Here is a 17,076-nt window from a genome sequence, read left to right on the forward strand (position 1 = left end):
CTCAAAGGGCCGTAATCCCACGTTTTAGCGTTTCCCGGTTTCAGCACACCTGATTTCAGTCACCAGTTGATTAATAGGCTTCTGCAGTGTTTGATGATCTGCTGCACAGGTGAATTATCTGTGTTGGAACAGGGAAAACACTAAAAGATGCAGGACACCGGCCCCCGTGGACCAGAATTTGACACCCCTGCTCTAAGTGCTGTCCTTCTGCCACCAGCAGAAAGCTGTTTTGGAGAGTTTTGTAAAGGCAACGTGAACTTAGTGCTATAATAATCATTATGTCCTGTTATGCAAAATAATTTATGTTTTATCTCTCATAAAAAACTGAAAACCGTGCACCCAATCGTGGAGATCCCTTCCAGCCAATCAGAGGTGTGAAAGGCGGTACCTTTCTTGGTCATCATGGCGCTCACCGGGCCTGGAGCGGAAGCTACTGGTACGTTCTGTTGAACTTAAATGTATATTGTTGGTTTTACAGACTATGTGAGTGTAACAAAAAGCTGCTTTAAACGTTATTCTGAGGATGAAACACAAGAAACCTCTCTGGTACCGTAGTAAGGTAGTCAACCAGCTACAAACCCATCCGTCCTCTGCTCCGGACGCGTCTCAACACAATAAAATACTCCAATAATATCTGTAGAACATTTCAAAGCTAGTCTGGTGTTACGGTAAAGCTGCAGCAGCTGCTTGTTTTCTCCATGGACTGGATCTGTCCTCAGCTGATGTCATTACTGTCATGTGTTGTTCTGAAGCAGCATCTTCATCAGCTCTCCTGCTTTGTTTCTATTGCAGCTGTTAGCTAAACATGCTAAATAACGCCTGAGGATCGGTCAGCTGTGGCTGAGTCATCGTGTTTGCTCCACATGGATCTGGACAGGATGAACTTGGGTAAGGCCACACAACGTGGGTGTGCGTTTAAGATTCAAGATTTATTGTCATTGCACAGGTGTAAAATTTACTTGGCGGTAGTAAAATAAAATAAGGTTAAAATAGATGTCACGCTCACACACACACACACACACACACTGACACACCTTTCGCACACACAGCCAGTTTAAGGTGCAAAACATGTAGAAGTATAAATGTAAAAGCAAGGAGTCCCAGCAGAAAAAAGTTGCATTAACAGGTGAACAGATCTGTCTAACAGCATAGTTACAGCTGAAGGCTAGGTGGATAGATTAGAATAGACTTTATTAATCCCACAGTGGGGAAACGTCACACACGTCAGCAGCTAAACAGTACTAATGTAACTCTGTCCCCATTACTCAGAATTTAATGTGTTGGAACCAGGGCTCTTACGGGCAGCAGTAGCTCAAGAGGTTGGGTTGGTTGTCGGGTAACGGGAAGGTTGCAGGTTCGATCCCAGCTGTTGTGTCCTTGGGCAAGACACTTAACTCGCCTTGCCTGCTGGTGGTGGTCGGAGGGACCGGTGGCGCCCGTGCTCGGCAGCCTCGCCTCTGTCAGTGCGCCCCAGGGCAGCTGTGGCCACATCGTAGCTCATCACCACCAGCGTGTGAATGGATGAATGATACACTGTAATGTAAAGCGCTTTGGAGTCATCTGACTCTGAAAGGTTCTATATGAGTGCAGGTCATTCATCTTAATGTTTGTAATTGTTTTAGTGATTTTCTCCTGTTGTAACATCAGGGTAGCCGAGGGGTCTTAAAGTGTGAAACAAAACCCATTAAATTCAGGATAGCCAAATTGAAGTCCTTAAACGTATTATATTTCAGAAAAGGGTTATTTTTTTGATGTTCTATCTCATTTTTCTAGTGGTTAACACCTAAACTTTGTCATAAATATGCTGTTAGATTTGGTATTTACGAATAAAACAATACGGTGAAGCGCACATTACGACCTGTTGCCATGGTTCCAGCCATGATTTGGGACAGCACCTGGTGAGCTGCTTCTGACAACTGAACTGGGCTTGAACTAGTTGGTAGGCAACCCCGGTTCTGGAGATCTGTAGTCCTGCAGGTTTTCCAGCCATGCATGTACCTGCAGCTTCTAATTGGCTGAACACACCTGATGCAGGTAATCAACAGCAGGAACAAAGATGGCTGGAAAACAAGCAGGACAGCGGCTCTCTAGGATCAGGGTTGCCTAGCAAAAAATATGTATATATTTCAGTCGCTACTTTTTCCTTTGTTTATTCGTTTACTGTGTACTTGCTTTTGCCAACCAATATTGGGGACCCATGTGATGTAGGTAGGGCTGCTCGATTATGGCAAAAATAATAATCACGATTATTGTGACTGAAATTGAGATCTCGATTATTTAAGATGATTTTTCTATTTATGTTGATTTTATTTGTTTTTATTCAGTCATAAAATTGCTCAGGGCACAATCAGGACAAAAAATAAATAAGAAACAAGATGATCACTAAAATAACTCCTGATTCCCAGTATAAAAAGACCAATATACTTATAGCTCATAGTTTATGACCCAAGGGCTATAGACCTTGGTTTAACTCATTTAAGTCTAACCAGTACAGACCCAAATACCAATATCTTGCAAATACTGACAGCGAGAATTATACAGTGGCATTTATAACAAATAAACGCAAATAAATTGATGTTCACAAAATGTTGCATAACATTTATTGAAGTCGTGTCAAGGTGCTGTAGGAGAGTGCACTAGCACCGTGTCCTCAGAGAGATTAGTTATTATTTATCAGCATGAGGAACTTATTTCTACCTTATTTATAAACTATTTATTTACGGGTCCATCAGTTAATGTAATAATTGTCCCAACCACAGCTGCACCCCCCACCCCCCAACCCGGTCTCACAGCAATCGGGGGCAAGCTGCATGTGTGTTTAGCGCGCCGCACGCGCACATTTAGCCGTTTTTAGCGGCTCAGGAGTCCGCAGGTGCGGTGTGTGTGTCACTCACTCTGGTTAATCCAACAGGGAGCCGGCTCCGAGAGCTGTTTCTTTAGCGACTGACACATCACTACATCATTCCCTTTCCTAATGTCCTGAAGAACGGTCCGGAGCGCAGGCGGAGTGTTTAGCTAACCTTCAGGAAATGTCGACGACAGTTATCCAGAATGTAGCTAAGGGTTACCAGAGATGTTTCTGAGATGTTTGCTAGGTACTTTTAAGATTTAAAAAGTCAAGAAGGGGGTCTGAGAAGCTGTTGGAAATAGCGTCAAAGTCGCCAAGTTGGCAACACTGTGAGGAGCGCTTCATTTGCAACTCAGGGCAGCGCAACTGGGAGGAGCAAATAATCGGCTTGTTTTGTTTTTTATAATCGTTCAAAACTCAGATCGTAATCGTGATTAAAATTTGATTAATTGAGCAGCCCTAGATGTAGGTACAAAAGGTCAATGGCGCACCAGTTCACTGCACGATTTTTCGGTTCCTCGAACAAAGCTCAGGTGGATTCAGTCCTCTCTAATTCAAACGAAGATGACGTGCTAGGCTCACACTCGTCCACAGGCGGTCCCTGTTAATCAATGCTAGATGAATAGAAGGAAAGGACAGAGCCTCGTTCTTCTCAGTGGCCTAGTGGTAGAGAGTAGAGGTGCTGAAAAAAATCGATTCAAGTCTGAATCGGGATTCTTATTTATAAAGATTCAGAATCAATTCCGAGGGCACAGGAATGTATTTTTTTCCATACTCAGAAATTTGAGATATTCTCATATTTATTTTCTAAGTTGATAAATGAGTACTCAGGATTACTCATGTAACTTGTTTCTACACATACTTGAAAAGTATTTGACCGTATTACTTTCAAAGCTACTGTTAGGTAACTACAGATTTGTTATATTTTACAAGGTAAGCATAAATAAATGTTGCCTTTTGGTCAAAAGATTGTTTCTGTTTACAATTTTAAAATCACTTTTATTTTATATTGTAAATTAGCATTTTTGGAGCACGACCAGTTTAAAGTCAAATAAAAATGTCCCATAGCTTTAACTGACTTGTACAACAAAGTTGTTCATCCTGGAGCAGTCTTTGTTAATTCTGATTGTGAATCGATTTAAATTGAGAATCGATTCAGAATCGAATCGGCACCCCAAGACTCGGAATCGAATTAAATCGTGAGTTGCTCTAAGATTCACATCCCTAGCAGAGAGGGTCCGCACTGGGACTAGGGTTGGGCATCGTTTGAATTTGAACGATTCCTTGTTTTGATTCCTGTTCCTATTGATTCTGATTCCTTCATGAGGCATGATCCAAAAACGCAACATGTTTTAAATGAGCCAGCCAACCACAGGTCTTACTTGATTAAATAATTTGTACTTCAGTGTGTATTTTTACTCCATGAACAAAAACATCTCCTTCACTTAGACCCTTTTTTTTATTATTATATGTATTTATTTATTATCCCTATCGGCTCGTAGTGGACCGACCCCGGTGTTGTCCACCACAGAGAGGCTGATCTAGCATGACGACTGATTATTTTACAGGTTATTTGTTCAGCCCTCTCTCTCTCTCTCTCTCTCTCTCTCTCTCTCTCTCTCTCTCTCTCGCTCTCGCTCTCGCTCTCGCTCTTTCTCTCTCTCTCGCTCTCTCTCTCGCTCTCTCTCGCTCTCTCTCTCGCTCTCGCTCTTTCTCTCTCTCTCGCTCTCTCTCTCGCTCTTTCTCTCTCTCTCTCTCTCTCTCTCTCTCGCTCTCTCTCGCTCTCGCTCTTTCTCTCTCTCTCGCTCTCTCTCTCTCTCTCTCTCGCTCTCGCTCTTTCTCTCTCTCTCTCTCGCTCTCGCTCTTTCTCTCTCTCTCGCTCTCTCTCTCGCTCTTTCTCTCTCTCTCTCGCTCTTTCTCTCTCTCTCTCTCGCTCTTTCTCTCTCTCGCTCTCTCTCTTCTCTCTCTCTCTCTCTCTCTCTCTCTCTCTCTCTCTCTCTCTCTCTCCTCTCTCTCTCTCTCCTCTCTCTCTCTCTCTCTCTCCTCTCTCTCCTCGCTCTCTCTCGCTCTTTCTCTCTCTCTCGCTCTTTCTCTCTCGCTCTTTCTCTCTCGCTCTTTCTCTCTCGCTCTTTCTCTCTCTCTCTCTCTCACACACACACACACACACACACACACACACACACACACACACACGAGTGTTGGTGAGTGGCTGTGTTTGAATGTTGATGCTCCGTGTTTTTATATTTCTGCAGTGAGCCTTAAACTCACCTCACACAGCCTGGAGTGTGTTCTTTAAAACTTGTGGTAAATCCACTGTGCTGACATACTTTAAAGAGCTCGCTCCACGCCGTATTTTTCGCTGCAGGATGCAAATTACCCATCGCGGCGTGAAAGTTCGGCAGACACGTTTGATAACATCTTTGGCGTGATGCTGCTCTCGGGTCTCTTCAGGCTGCAGGGTAGGAGCGGAGCCGTTGATCAGAATTTGCAGATCAACATCACAGTTTGCTCAATTCTGGTGGCGGCCCCTAGCGGATGAGGGTGGAATTGCACTTTTGGCACTTCCTTATTGGGAGCATGGTTGGATGCTTAGGGTGTTCCCTTCTCACCACCTTAAGGGAATAAAATTATATTTGTGATAATACAGTTACAGCAATTGGTAGCTCATATCGTGTGTTTCTTTGTTTCCTGCAGACGTTCAACTGGTGGTGCTGGTTAAAGAAGAAGCTCCTGAAGAGCAGAGTGCTGCTGTGGACCAGCAGGACCCAGAGCACCTCCATATAAAGGAGGAACAGGAGGAACTCTGGACCAGTCTGGAGGGAGAGCAGCTCCATTTGAAGGAGGAGACTGATGCTACCAGGTTTCCATTTGATGCAGTTTCTATAAAGATTGAGGATGATGATGATCCTCCGTACTCACAGCTTCATCAGCAGCAACCGGAAGACATGGATGTTCCAACCAGCAGCTCAGTTGACCAGATGACAGCTGAAACTGGTGGAGGAGCAGAAACTAGCGGGGACCCAGATCTGAACTCTCATGAACAGTCATCACAACTAAAATCGTTTAATTGTGATGACTGTGGAAAAATATGTAGTACAAAATCAAACTTAAACAGTCACATGCGAGTCCACACGGGACAGAGGCCTTATGCGTGTGAATTCTGCAGACAAAGATTTGGTTGTAAGTCAAATTTAAACAGACACATGAGAGTCCACACAGGACAGAAACCCTATGCGTGTGAGTTTTGTGGACTAAGATTTGGACAAAACGCACATTTAAACAGACACATGAGAGTCCACACAGGCCAGAAGCCTTATGAGTGTGAGTTTTGTGGACAAACATTTAGTCAAAAGTCAAGTTTAAACAGGCACATAAGTGTCCACACAGGACTTTAAAGAGCTAATTTAACTACAAAATAACCAAAAAAGGGACCTTTGTGGTTTTTACATCGGAGATGTCGGTCGTTTACCCCTGGTGGACGTCCTTTACCCCGAGCCCATGGGCTTGCGAGCAAAAGATTGTGCCCCTCAAGCTGTAAATGTTCCGCAAAATCCCTGCAGGCTCTAGCTGTGAAGCCATAGAGGAGCTTCTTATCAGAGTGGCAGAACGGGGTGGTTTTTCAACCACTTCCTCTGCTTTAAGGTTACTGATTACAGCCTGGAGTCACCTGTCCCTCTGTGAAAATGTTCCGTGATACGTGGGGATTAAAATAGGAAGATTATGACCAGGGGTGCTTGTCTGATCGGGAATGTCGGGGCTTCAGAGGACACTTTTATTGGCCTTTTCCAACAGCGGTACTCAGGATGAGTACAGTCTGTTCTGCCCAGTTGGACAGGCTTTTCCAACAGCAGAGGTCAGTATTTTCCCCACCTTTCAGTACCTTTTTTTAAATGTGGTTCCAAGCGTGCTCAGCCATGCCAAAATGTGACGTCGCCTGACTCGTTCACTGATTCACAAGAGACTGGAGTCACTGGTTGCTCCAGAGCTTCCTTCCTGCTGCCTTGCTGTTCGCAGCAGTTTCTGTGTTTTGTTCAGATCATCTCATGCTACTTTAGTTTCATGCATTAATCACCTTTTACTCAATCTGATCCTGTGGTAAAACGTGTCTCAGCCTGGGCCTCTTCTCAGGAGGAGCAGAAACTTGTTAGCAGAAGGTAAACACTTTTTTTTAAACTCTGCATCAAATCAAGAATCCCGACTTGATATAGAATGTATCAGGTGTGTGTGAGCAGGGATGCATAGAAAACATGAAGCAACAGTGGCCCTAAAGGACTGGGTTCGCTCACCGTTGTGCAGTATAGACGATGACCGTATAAAAATGGTAAATAAACACTTGGCTACGCTGTTAACGTGATATCGAACAGGTAGGGCTAGACAATAATTCAATAATTAGATATATTTATGGATGTGTGGTATCAAAGAAAATAGGCCAATAAAAACTTCATTAAAAAAAGTTTCCTTTCATTTCTCGTTATAACCTGTGAGGTAGCTTCATCAATTACTCCTAAACCAATCAAAACGCAGATCCAGGAATGCTCCATCACCATTCTTCTTTCAAATCTAAACAGACCGCATGTGACGTAAACACGATGTCGCAGAGGGGACAGGTGGAGGAATTTTCCCCAAAGGATTATTTGTTTTTAGAAGTCTGACAAAAAAAACTGTCTTTTGCTAAATTTGTTATGGGAACTGAAACCAATTGTTTCCGCTGTCATAGCGCTGTTACAGCAGACGTTAATAGAGGAGAAATGTAAACTCTGCCGAAACTTGTTTTATTTAGTTCTCCTTAATTAAAATCTTTTGTTTTTTTCTTGCAGTTTTAGATTCAGTCATGTTTTTTTTTTACTTAATTTGTTCATTAACAATTTATTTTTCCACATTTCAAGTTTTTAGTTTGAATTTACAATTTTCTTGTACAATTCCCTACTTGAAAGGGATCGGCTCTCTACGATAACATGTTAACTGGATTCCACCCAAGAAACAGCCGTAGGATCAGTTGATTTTCTTTTGTTTAACTTTTCCTTCAGGCAGTAACAGGTGAAAACCGGCTGTCTTTCACAAGCTTGTAGAGGGCTTGATTTCGTACAATCACTTTGGAGATTTGACATTTGCTGTTGTGTCAGCTTGCACTGTGTTCCATAACCAAGACAAAGGGGCAGGTCCGTCATTTTATAGGTACCTGGCTCACACAAATTACCTTGAAGATTTGTTCCACCTGGTTCACCTCACTCAAGGTAGAGAAGGAGACCATCCAGGCTGTTTGGCAGCACAATTTCATTTTTAAAATTTCCCATTTTTTGTTGGAATTTACAATTTCTTTTTCAAGTTTTCAATTTTCATTTAATTTTACAATTTTATTTTTTGAGTTTACAATGTTTTTTATTTATTTACACGGAGCTGTGCCCATTTTGATGCCATATAGCTGGCCCTAAATAATAATGGACAGACGATTTAGTGGTATACAGTAAGTTGATAACTGAAACAGAATAAAAATTGTCAACATTTTAGTTAAAAATCACATATTGCTCACTGGCCACTTTATTGGGTACACCTGTCCTACTGCTCGTTACTGCAAATTACTAATGAGCCGATCACATGGGGCACCTCTGGACCAGGAAATGATGCAAGGGGGGAAAATAGCATGAGGGGATCAGTAAACAGTCAGTGTAAGGTAACTTGTATGCTCCACAGCAACTACTCAGCTAAAGATGTTGGTGTTGCTGGACATTTAGCTCAGTTTTATGGCTTATTGTCAGACTAAACCAGGAAATGGCTGCAGGCAGTAAAACAAAGCAAAAAACTCCAGAGCAGCCAATGACTCCGCCCCCTAGCCAATCAGCGGTCAGAATTACAATGCCACCCGACTCAGCCTTGCCAGTGTGGCAAGGTGGAGAAACTAGCGCATCATCAATCGGGACACTGTGACAGGACGCTCACACTGCCACATCTTCCCTCCTCTTTCTACAAGCAGTGGCGGTTTTACCATAAGGCATAGGTCGGTGGTCGCCTGGGGCCCCCTTTTGTTGGGGGGCCCCCTAGCCCTGACTGCTGGCACCCCTCTGTTAATGCCACAATGGACTATCCCTTTAAGACACCGATGCACAAACAGGAAGTGACTGGTAGTCATTCCACTCCAATCTAGTTGGTGGCGGTAATGCACCAAATTGTTGTTTGCCAAGTGCTGTAAGACCACAAGTAAGAAGAAGAGAAAGCAGGATGAGAAGAAGAGAGGCGGGAGCTTTTGTAACAAACTCAAAGCGATAGTCAAAACATGAAGCATGAAATGGAGTTAAGCTTGGTTTATGCTTGACGCATTCACTTTCCGCGCGGTGATGCGGCTCGCGGCTAGAACGCGCTTCACAACTCGCAGCGTTTATGGTTTGTGCGGCTCGTCTCTGCGGTGAGCCAATATTCTCCCAAACTGTAGGGGGCAGCATGGAGCTCTACGGCATGCATCCAACACTACACCATAGTAGAAGTAGAAATTACTGTTTACAACATGGCATTCCAGCATTTTTAACAGCGTCCTCGTCTTTTCCGACAGTGCGAGCTAATTCTCTCCAAGAATTATGAACAACATGTTGATCACGGTGATCTTTGAGAGCTGAATCATACAAATTTCTGTATTTACAAACCTCTGCCGTACTAGTTCTTGCCGGTCCGCCATGTTTTTCCGCGTCGGTCCGTCTGCGTGGTTAGAAATTTTCCGAGGTGCGCGTTGCGGAAATTCTGGGCCGTGCGGAGGTGCGGTGGAGGGGCGTGGTTGTTAAAATGACGCAACTTTTCCGCGCGGAGCCGTGCGGACCTTACGGACGCGTCAAGCATAAACCAACCTTTATCCTAGTGGCTCCAATAAGAGAAAGAGGCAGTTTGCTTTAAAAAAAGCTTTTATTTTCACTTCTGAAAGTGACTTTGTTTTTCGATGTAAACATCAAAAGGAAGCAGAAAGGAAAGATGATGGAAAATGTTTAAAGGGAGGAAAACATGGACCAAAATGAAAAATAGAAAAAAAAAAGGCTAAAGCACAGGAGCACTGACAGGAAAAAGAAAGCTGTGCAAATATTGAAAGCGCTCAAAGGGAGGGAAATACATGAAAAAGGAGGAGGACTAATAAAAAGGGAAAATAACTCATGTCAGAAGAGGGGAGAGTTTAGCAAATCCAGTTAAAAGGTCAGATAGTCGAAAATGTAGTGTAAGGGGCCCCATGTCTGTGTTTGCCTTGGGCCCCCAAATTGCTAAATCCACCACTGTCTACAAGCATGTCCTTGTGCTCCCGCGCAGGGTGCCACAAACTTCACATCCATGGACCTACTTGACAGTACTACATGGATCCTGCCGACAATGCCAAATGTGAGAAGGTGTAGAAACGATGGCCCGGGCAGGATTCGATCCACAGACTCTCGGGTGAGAGTCACACTCGCTAACCAGTCAGCCAAAGGGACATCCCCTTGGCCAAGTAGCCAGGGCGCATGATCAATCGGGACACTGTGACAGGACGCTCACACTGCCACATCAGGTATCTTAACAGAGCAGAGGCTAAAAATAGCTCGTGCTCGTGGGAACAGTGTTCAGGCTGAGCTGCATCAGTCCAAGTTGCTCTGAGTAGCGTTTCTGGAAAACCACCTTAAGGTACCCTGGTGCCAAGAGCACGTATGGACACCTTTAAGCGTGAACATGGTCTTCGTTATGGACAATTCATGACGTGCACATATAAGTCCAAAAACAAAACTTTGCTCAGATTCAGATCAGAGGGGACATTCCTTCCAACCACACCTCTTCAGGTCTCACTGGTGGTTGCCTACATGAGCAGAACAAGGGAGTCACCAGAACGAGCACTCTCTAGGGCCCCTCCAAGGACTCCAAAAATGGTAGGCAATCTAAGCGGCAGTTTGGTGCATAAGCACAAAATAGTCAGGACCTGTCCTTCCACACTTAGGCAGAGGGACACTCTCCTCTCATTCACTGGGGTAAACCCCAACATGCAGGCACCAAAATGGCCCACTCCTGCTCGGCACCTCTCAGTGGGAAGAACTCCATAGTGGAAGAAAATCCAACGCCTCTCAAGGAAACTGGTTCTGGAGCCAGAGCCATGCCTTGAGGTGTGTCCAACTATATCTAGCCGGAACCTCTCAAGGTGACATTCCACGTACCAAGAGCTTTTGTAGTCGAGGATCACACCGCCAAGGTCCCTGCCTTCAGCTACCACCCGACACACTATGCACCCGACCCCTTTAGTGCCTTCCACGAGTTGTGAGCTCTTGGAAAGGGGGACCCACATCTCCTCTTTGGGCTGTGCCCAGCCGGGCTACATAAATAAAAGCCGCCACCAGGCGCTCGCTGACGTGCCCCAACTCCAGGCCTGGCTCCAGTCGGGGGCCCCGGTGACCCGTGTCCAGGCATGGGAACACTGCAGAGTGTACCACTAGAGGGCAGTGTGGAGGAACGCTTTATGAGGATTTTCTTCTGTGAGGCAGAGCGTCTTTCATTACGTTCATGCTGCAATGTGTTGATTTCACTGTTCCACTTGTATCTATAAGTCTGTACACCTGTTTCACATTTGTTAAGCTGTTGTTGTGTTATATGTTGTTAGTCTGCACGCTAGGTCATCAAGCTATGTTTGTTAGCCCATGTGGTGGTTGCATGCTGCTGTTAGCCTTAGCTCGTGTAACTTTACATGTGGCTGCAGGGCTCCTTCATTTGTGTCAATAAAGTTACCTGACATTGAGGAGTGTTTCTTCAAACACGGTTTCCATTTATGTTTATCTTCACAAGGAGTCTATGAGCTTCACTTTGTCTCATCCCTCACCTGGACCTGTTTACCATGGGTGACCCTACCAGAGACATAGCCTCATACTTAGTTCCTAGGGTCATTAGGACACTCAAACCCCTCCCTCACGGTAAAGTGGCCGCCTAGGGAGAGGCACCATAGCTGGTGTAAATGGGCTCATAGATTTCTGGTCCATGTGAAATTGAACAGCATTTGTTGTGAACAAGGCAGCATGTCCTCTCTCAGAAGGGGGTGCAGCCATGCTCTGGTTTTTCTTTCATGTAGTGTTTCGTAAACCCTGGTCCTCAGTGCCCTCCGTCCTACATGTTTTAGGAGTTTCCTAGTTTCCACACACCTGATCTAAATGAATGAATGATTAATAGGCTTTTGCAGGACTTGATGTCTTCCAGAAAAGGCAATTCAAATATGTAAATCAGGTGTGCTGAAGCAGAAACATGGAAAACATGCAGGGGAGGGGGGCACTTGATAAAAGCTGGTTTATTATTTCATTGTGCAGGAGTGCGCCAAATGGCCTAAAATCTATATCACAGTGTATTCTTTTCTTCTATTCATTCTATTCTTTACAGGACCATCCAAACAACAGTAAAAATCCAAGTTTAATTTAAATAAATTGTTCACTTTACTCTTAAGGATAATTTAGATCAACTTTATTGCAATTCCCAATAGAAAATGAATGCCTGGCAGCCCCTCCAACATTTCAAGAGGAATTATCAGACCAATGGCTGCAGACATGAAGAATTTGCTGATGTCTATGTCCCATCGACATACTCCATCCTGCGTTAGATCGAGGAGCCATGTACCACCACTGCCATTATGGGGTGGAAGATCTAAATATGTGAATAAAGTTACACAAAACACATCATTCATTGAGATAGAACAAAACTTTGATCAATTATTTATTACAGTGATGTAATAAATTTAACGCTTACATATCACTTTTGACGCATATTTTGAACCTACAGTTGTGCAGTTAAACACTCATCCTTTAGAGGGCGCTGTATAAAAAAACTGCAGAAGCGAGAACATGCAGTTGGCCTAAAACTGCGGTTGACGTGTAGCTGCAGTTCTGCAGCCGGAGCCACAAGGAAGACCACAGCAGCACTGCGCATGCGGAACTTCACTGGGCCTGAAGAGGAAGCTACTGGTACGTCTTCAACGGTTTGATTTAAATGTTTGGATTTACAGACGACTTGAGTGTAAATATGCTGATATTATTAGCCTGATATTCTAGTCTCACGCTGAGACACAAGAAACCTCTCTGGTACCGTAGTAAGGTAGTCAACTAGCCACAAACCCATCCGTCCTCTGCTTCGGACGCGTCTCATCACAATAAAATACTCCAATAATATCTGTGGAACTTTTCAAAGCTATTCTGGTGTTACGGTAAAGCTGCAGCAGCTGCTTGTTTTCTCCATGGACCGGATCTGTCCTCAGCTGATGTCATTACTGTCATGTGTTGTTCTGAAGCAGCATCTTCATCAGCTCTCCTGCTTTGTTTCTATTGCAGCTGTTAGCTAAACATGCTAAATAACACCTGAGGATCGGTCAGCTGTGGCTCAGTCATCGTGTTTGCTCCACATGGATCTGGACAGGGTGAATACAGGTGTGTGTGTGAATGCAGAGAAAGCTGCATTAACAGATAAACATATTGCTCTATCAGCACAATTAAAGCTGAATTATGAATGTGTAACAGTAATGGATGGATTGGGGGGGGGGGGGCTGATAACTTAATGACAGCTAGTGAGTGCCTAATAGTGCTGTAGACATGTGAAATCATTAGTTTAGCAGTTTATTTCAACTGACTCCTTGTTTCATTGTTTTTTCACAGATGTTCAACTGGTGGTGCTGGTTAAAGAAGAAGCTCCTGAAGAATGGAGTGCTGCTGTGGACCAGAAGGAACCAGAACACCTCCATATAAAGGAGGAACAGGAGGAAATCTGGACCAGTCAGGAGGGAGAGCAGCTCGATTTGAAGGAGGATGATGTTGCCAGGTTTCAATTCGCTCCAGTTTCTATAAAGAGTGAGGATGATGAAGAGAATCCTATGTTCTCACAGCTTCATCAGCAGCAGCCAGAAGACATGGATGTCCCAACCAGCAGCTCAGCTGACCAGGTGACAGCAGAAACTGTTGGAGAGGCAGAAACTAACAGGAAGCCAAGTGTGAACCCTCATGAACAGAAATCCAATTCTTCTGAGGCTGACGTTAGTGGAGATGAGGAAGATGATGTGAATCTAAATACTGAGATATCAGACTCTGGGCCTGAAACTGGAGATGGAGACCTGTACTGGACTGAGACCAGGTCTTCTGAGTCAGACGTTAAGACTGTCAACAAATCCTTTAGCTGCTCTGAGTGTGGTGAACAATTTCTTAACAAGAGTTCTCTCCAGAAACATGCAACGAGGTTTTCAGGCTGTTTGAATGAGAAATGTGTTCGAGTGAAGCAACATGTTGACTCATGCAGGAAAGTCCAGACTGAGCTAAAATCATTCAGTTGTGACAACTGTGGACGAAGATTTAGTCGAAAGACAAATTTAAACAGACACATGAGAGTCCACACAGGACAGAAGCCTTTTGCCTGTGAGTTCTGTGGACAAACGTTTAGTCATAAGTCAACTTTAAACAGACATATGAGGGTCCACACAAGACCAAAACTTTTTTCCTGTGAGCTCTGTGGACAAAGATTTAGCCAAAAAACAAGTTTAAACAGTCACATGAAAGATCATAAAGGACAGAAGCCTTTTGCCTGTGAGCTCTGTGAAAAAAGATTTGGTCATAAGTCAAATTTAAACAGACACATGAGAGTCCACACAGGACAGAAGCCTTTTGCCTGTGAGTTCTGTGGAAAAATATTTGGTCATAAGTCAAATTTAAACAGTCACATAAAAGCCCACACAGGACAGAAGCCTTATGCTTGTGAGCTCTGTGGACAAACATTTAGAGAAAATATACATTTGAAAACTCACATGATAGTCCACACAGGACAGAAGCCTTATGCCTGTGAGCTCTGTGGAAAAAGATTTGGTCATAAGTCAACTTTAAACTTACACATTAAAGCCCACACAGGACAGAAGCCTTATGCTTGTGTGCTCTGTGGACAAAGATTTAGACAAAAGGCACATTTAAGCAGACACATGAATGTCCACACCGGAGAAAAGCCTTATGCTTGTGAACTCTGTGGACGAAGATTTAGACAAAAGACAGTTTTAAAGAGCCACATGAGAGTCCACACAGGACAGAAGCCTTATTCCTGTGAGCTCTGTGAACAAACGTTTAGTCATAAGCCAAGTTTAAACAGACACATGAGAGTCCATACGGGACTAAAAGAACCAATTTAAAGAGTAAGTCACCCCCTACCAGAGTCTTACTCCACTCCTACTTCCTGTTTAAAAAATGCAGCAAACGCTGTTGCCTGGCAGACCGAGAGGGCGGAGCTGCTAAGAAATACACACACAATGATGTTGTGACATCATCATGTACCAGCTAATGTCAAAGCCATTAGCGATGGCAGATTTAAATTCAAATGCATTGCAGAGTTTTTATCTGAAGATGGTACAACACTGACAGTTTTAGTCAGAATGTTTGAATTTTAAGTCAAATTCACTCCAGTCCCAAATTATTTACTACACGATTCAACAGGTCAATTAGACACTCATTTATATAGTTTATCAGCAAAAAAAGTCAAGTGGTGCTCGCTGCAGAACCACAAAGGCAGAGCTGCACCAGAAGGTAGAGCTGCACCAGAGTCAGCCCCGCCCATTCCATCAGAGTCGGTCCAATTCATTCCAGTTGTCAGACTTGATAGCATTCTGGAACCAAAGAGGGTGTTATAGCTAATATCATCTAAAATGCAAGATTGAGGACGGAGTTGAGAGGTTAATTGAACAGTTTTTGTAAAGGTTCCATATAAATAAAAATCTAACTTGGAACTTTTTGCCATGTTCTATTGTCATTTCCTCATAAGAAACACGCCAAAGCCATTTTTGGCCTCATTCATGCATTTTCCTCCCATCTCAGCTTCAATTTGGTCTCCTCCCCCTGAAGTGGGTCTGGTCTTGGTTCTCAGATCTGGATATTCTGTGAATTTTCTGACAAATTATTTCTGAAATGACTTCTACTGAGACACCGCCGGAACAACCATACATCCCATCTACAAAGACACACTGGATGGCACAATTACATGTAACACCACTTGCTTTTTATCAGATGTGGTGGTGAAGTGGTTATGGAGTCAGCTTGACATGCAGTGTTGTGCAGGTTCACCTCCCAGAAGCGGCAGTGTAAAGGTAGTTTATAACCCTTTTTATTTTCTAGCTACACTTGCCAGTACTATGTTTACAACAATTTATTGGTATACCATTTAAAATATAATGACTAATGTGTTTATTTTTATTTATTTGTTTATTTAGCCAGTCTGAGTCCATTTGTGAGCAGAGTTTCAACTAAAATGCTGTTTAGGAACGACCAAATTCAAAGAACTTTTAGAGACATAAATATTTTGCAGAAAATAAACATTACAACTAAAATATAAACAAATTAAATGTTTCAGCTGGCTAAATCGATTGCTGCCAACCCCACTGTCACGGTTTGCCTCCCTCTGCTGTGAGTTTTGGTCAGCGCTGTGTTACAGGTGGGCGTGGTACTCATCACACCTGTTCGGAGTTCCACTAATCGGAGCCAGAGGGATTTAAGGAGCGATGGGACTCAACTCCAGCGCCAGTCGATGCTCTCACATGGGTAGATTCTAGCCTTGTTACCTGTCCTGATCATACGTACTAAGCTAATGAGCTTATTTATCCTGTTCCAGTTTCCTGATCTGAATCACCTACCTGGTCTGGAGTTGTTTCTTCCCGTCTCGCCGCTCAAGGATCCTCAGGTCTTCGAACTCCTCGCCCGCCTGCCTGTCCACGCTCTGCACCATCCTCACCACTCCAACCTCTCCCAGTCCGCCTCCGCGCAGCTTCTGGTCTCTGATCGTAAGAACTCTCAGTCTCTCAGTCAGTGTCTCTTGGTTCTCTGGTTCCGGTCCCGATCACCTCTTCTTTATCTTTTATAGATTCCGGTCCCGTCCTGTTCCTGTGTTTTCAGACGCAGCGTCCTTAGTTCTAGGTTTCTCCTTATTTCTATTATTTTGTAAATAAAACACTTGTATTTTTATTCCCTTGTTCTGTCGTAATTCTTCATGTCCTGGGTGAAAGCACCTACCCACAGCATGACGGAATCGACTGGCCAAACGAACACCCACATAGAAGAGTCACTTCCCGCCGCTTTAACACAGGGTGTCCGCGGGGTTTTAAAAAGTATTAAAAAGTGATAAATAAAAATAGTCAAATTTAAGGCCATTAAAAGTGTTAAATTTGGTCTCAGAGGTATTATTTTTTCCAAATTAGGTATTATTTTTCTCAGACTATCAGATGTCGTATTCTGAACATCGTCATAGAA

General features: G+C 43.7%; 1 protein-coding gene across 1 annotated transcript; it reads left to right on the forward strand.

Moving 5' to 3' along the window:
- The first annotated feature begins 322 nt into the window (after window positions 1-322).
- On the forward strand, window positions 323-16,791 carry LOC107397212 (uncharacterized). The gene is made up of 21 exons (XM_070542379.1): window positions 323-436; window positions 793-888; window positions 5,543-6,241; window positions 6,409-6,490; window positions 6,641-6,701; window positions 6,752-6,854; window positions 6,960-7,002; window positions 7,145-7,169; window positions 7,876-7,878; window positions 7,972-8,082; window positions 8,844-8,960; window positions 10,130-10,304; window positions 10,478-10,716; window positions 10,785-10,920; window positions 11,084-11,229; window positions 12,303-12,414; window positions 12,695-12,780; window positions 13,167-13,239; window positions 13,465-16,371; window positions 16,442-16,610; window positions 16,691-16,791. The coding sequence occupies exons 2-19, from the start codon at window positions 864-866 to the stop codon at window positions 14,970-14,972; spliced, it is 3,744 nt and encodes a 1,247-aa protein (XP_070398480.1). The 5' UTR covers window positions 323-436; window positions 793-863; the 3' UTR covers window positions 14,973-16,371; window positions 16,442-16,610; window positions 16,691-16,791.
- The last annotated feature ends 285 nt before the right edge of the window (window positions 16,792-17,076 follow it).

Source organism: Nothobranchius furzeri, chromosome 2 (genome assembly GCF_043380555.1).
Source record: "Nothobranchius furzeri strain GRZ-AD chromosome 2, NfurGRZ-RIMD1, whole genome shotgun sequence".
Taxonomy (NCBI): Eukaryota; Metazoa; Chordata; class Actinopteri; order Cyprinodontiformes; family Nothobranchiidae; genus Nothobranchius; species Nothobranchius furzeri.

Coding starts and splice junctions, on each gene's coding strand:
- LOC107397212 (XM_070542379.1), top strand. CDS start 864: ATGGATCTGGACAGGATGAACTTGG. Junction 8,083..8,843: donor CCTGGTTCACCTCACTCAAG/GTAGAGAAGGAG, acceptor CATAAGGCATAG/GTCGGTGGTCGCCTGGGGCC. Junction 10,305..10,477: donor AGGGACATCCCCTTGGCCAA/GTAGCCAGGGCG, acceptor AACCACCTTAAG/GTACCCTGGTGCCAAGAGCA.